General features: G+C 45.0%; 1 protein-coding gene across 1 annotated transcript in view; it reads left to right on the top strand.

Moving 5' to 3' along the window:
* PUSL1 (pseudouridylate synthase-like 1) overlaps positions 1 to 225 on the top strand; it is a 47,961-nt gene extending 47,736 nt beyond the window's left edge. The window contains exon 10 of the mRNA XM_018568668.1: positions 178 to 225. Coding sequence (XP_018424170.1) covers positions 178 to 206 — 29 coding nt within the window. The 3' untranslated portion in view covers positions 207 to 225. The remainder of the gene's footprint in view (positions 1 to 177) is intronic.
* The last annotated feature ends 2,698 nt before the right edge of the window (positions 226 to 2,923 follow it).

Raw genomic sequence — 2,923 nt, 5'->3', positions numbered from 1 at the left:
CCCTTATGGTAATCTGAACCAGGAGGTAGTCAAGTCATTTTTCTGGGTCAATGGGGGAGGGGGGCAGCTGGAATTGGGCTTTAAATGTCTGCCATAATTTTATAGCTGAGATTGTTTACATTTAATTGTATTCACTCATGTCCTGTTTATAAAGCTACACTTTCTTTCATCCTTCAGATTTAAACATGGACAAGGCTCCCAGTTAAGAAGATGGACTTTGGGAAGCACAAGATGGAGATTGTATGTGCCAAAGCAGCTCCTGGGATATAATCACCATAGTGTGAAATGTTTTGAAAGTCTATGCGGGTAGAGAAAGAGGAGTCCATTACCTCTGCTCTAGATGCTATTCTAACAACTTTGGAGCAGGCTCATGTGACAGAGTTTCACTGCCTATCCTCCCTCTAACTGCATTTGGAAGACCGGAGCCGCCACAATAACCTTTGGCTATGGGGCCCCCCAGAGGCTACTGACCAGAAAACCAGGATATCCCCATGGCTATCCATGACAAGCCGTTGGACAGTCTCCTGTCTACGTAGTTTCCTCCTAAGAATCCTAACAGATCTTCCGGACCTCTTCCCTTTCCTAAACATGAAACCGCTCTCCATCCCACATAGGCTGCAGCAACTAGTGGAGCTGTGCCCACATCGAAGGTCCCAACTCTCCAGCGGAGGTCAGTGATCCCTAAAGAACTAAGCTCACTGATGCAGATTGCACTTCCTCCTATCTAGAGGTGTACACTGCCACATCACTGCCTGATATACCTTATGGGCCCCCCTCAGCCCCTGACTTTGACTTTTCCCTTTTAAGGAACACATACCCACCTGCAATATGTGACTCAGCAGTGGGACCACCCACTGGCCAGGCATGAAGCAACAACCGTGCATTGTTCCTACCTTTTCCCATACAGGCTTATAGGCTAGCCAGTGAGCCCCCTACACCTTCGACACAATAGACTTTTTCATGTGAAAACTGTATCTTGACGCACACACACTGTGGATGGAAATCCTTACTAATAAGTACGGGCTCTGTTGGCATCCACTAAAGCTGACATGGTCGGCACTCTCTATTCGAGACTTAAATTCCAAAACAGTTGCGTTCTCTACTACTCTTATCTGAACACCTACCAAACCATCCCGTGATGCCAGTTACGCTCTTGCTGCCTATATGTTTATATATGATGGGCCAGATGTGTGGGGGAAGGGAGACATCCTCGTCAAGCTGGGTTGGAACCCCTGGCAGGACCAATAACAGGTTTTTGGACTATGGTGCCTCCCCCCTTGAACATACAGGGCACTCCCCTGACATCTATACTCACGCGGACATCTGTTACCGGAAAACTTGAGGTGTCCCTACATCGCTAGCATAGTTTTAACAGATTTGGTTCCCTATAAAGAACTTCTTCACAGAATTATCACCGACAATTAGGGACATTGGGCAGGGGATCTCAACAACAGGGGCTGTTAGGCACAGCCAATATTGCAGCCATAAGATCGAGTCACACATCAAGGACATTGTATGCTATGCGTAGGGGTGGGACTTGTTTCTCGGCAGTAGCCGTAATAACTGATCAGCCGGAAGGGCATCCAGTGATTACCCCCTAAGTATTCAAGAAGCCAATGCTCTTCTTTGGGACTTACTAGGACTATGAGGGCACTAGACCCTGCTTAGTTAATGCCAGCGGTCTGTGGAAATGGGGGTGGTAAGAATTAGAAAATGCAAGCAGCGTGGTTCCCCACTAGATCTATACGATATGATGTTCTGTGGTGTCGGACCCTAATGGGCACTGAGTACTCAGGATAGCACTGTTTTTAAGCTAAGTTGCACTACTAAAGCTGTCTTGTTTATAATTGCTATGTAACAGATTGATGAGACCACTTTACCTGGTGCATAGTGGGGAAGGGATGAACTGGCAATAACTGTACTTCACAGCAATCCTACATAGGCCTCCACTCACAGGGCATACATAGCTCTTCATGTTGAGTGCATAAGGAATATTCTCCTAAATTGGTCACCTACATACCTCGGCTACTCTCTCCTTTTTCCCACATACCCAGTTCCCACAACCTTGAAGCATTGACCATCCAGTTGCGCCAGATTGCCTTCACCACCTCACAGCCCATTAACTTACTCCCACCTCCCTCCATCCCACTTACCCCTAGTTTCCTCTTGCAACTTACCCACTGACCCATCTCTCCTTGACCCAACTCTTTCCCTTCTATTCTAATTGGAGGTGATTTCAGTTTAGTTCTAGACGCGAACGAATCATCATCTTACCTATCTAATATGACATTTAAGCACATCAAGAAATGCTTACACCATTTCTAATTTATATATATATATATGGTGAGTCCTTCACCCTAAAGCTAAAGACTCACATCCTCAACAGCCTTAGACACATATTGACCTTTTTCTTGGTCAACCATTATGATCTTATGTGCACGCAAAATATCTCCCTAGGCGTTATCTACCTATCTGCCCATGACCCCCATCTCCCTCAAAATAGATCTTCTCTTTCTTCCTGATAGACCATGGCACTGATGTCTAAATGATGCACTCTTTCAGGACCCCTCATACTAGAGGACATCTGGAAGTACTTTCTCCTTAATTATACTTCAACTTACGATCCTGTGTGAAACATACCAGACCTACTGTATATTCAAGGAATCTTTCTAAACATGGAACTAGACTCAAGAAAGCTAGAACTGAACGAATAGGATACCTTTTAGGGGAGTGGGACATATTCTGAAAGCTATCCACAAATAAACACGGTAATGTGGTAAACTTCTTAATCGGGCCCTAAGAGCCCAAAAGGAACGGTTCTACATTCTAGAGATCAGTACATGACAATACAGGAAGGTGTCTAAATCTGTGGATATAGCTGAAATCTTTAGATACCACTACTCTTCTCTAAATAGGTTAAAGA

Source organism: Nanorana parkeri, unplaced genomic scaffold (genome assembly GCF_000935625.1).
Source record: "Nanorana parkeri isolate BGI_ZX_2015 unplaced genomic scaffold, ASM93562v1 scaffold1226, whole genome shotgun sequence".
In the NCBI taxonomy this organism is placed as follows: domain Eukaryota; kingdom Metazoa; phylum Chordata; class Amphibia; order Anura; family Dicroglossidae; genus Nanorana; species Nanorana parkeri.
This window is presented reverse-complemented; position numbering and strand designations above follow the sequence as displayed.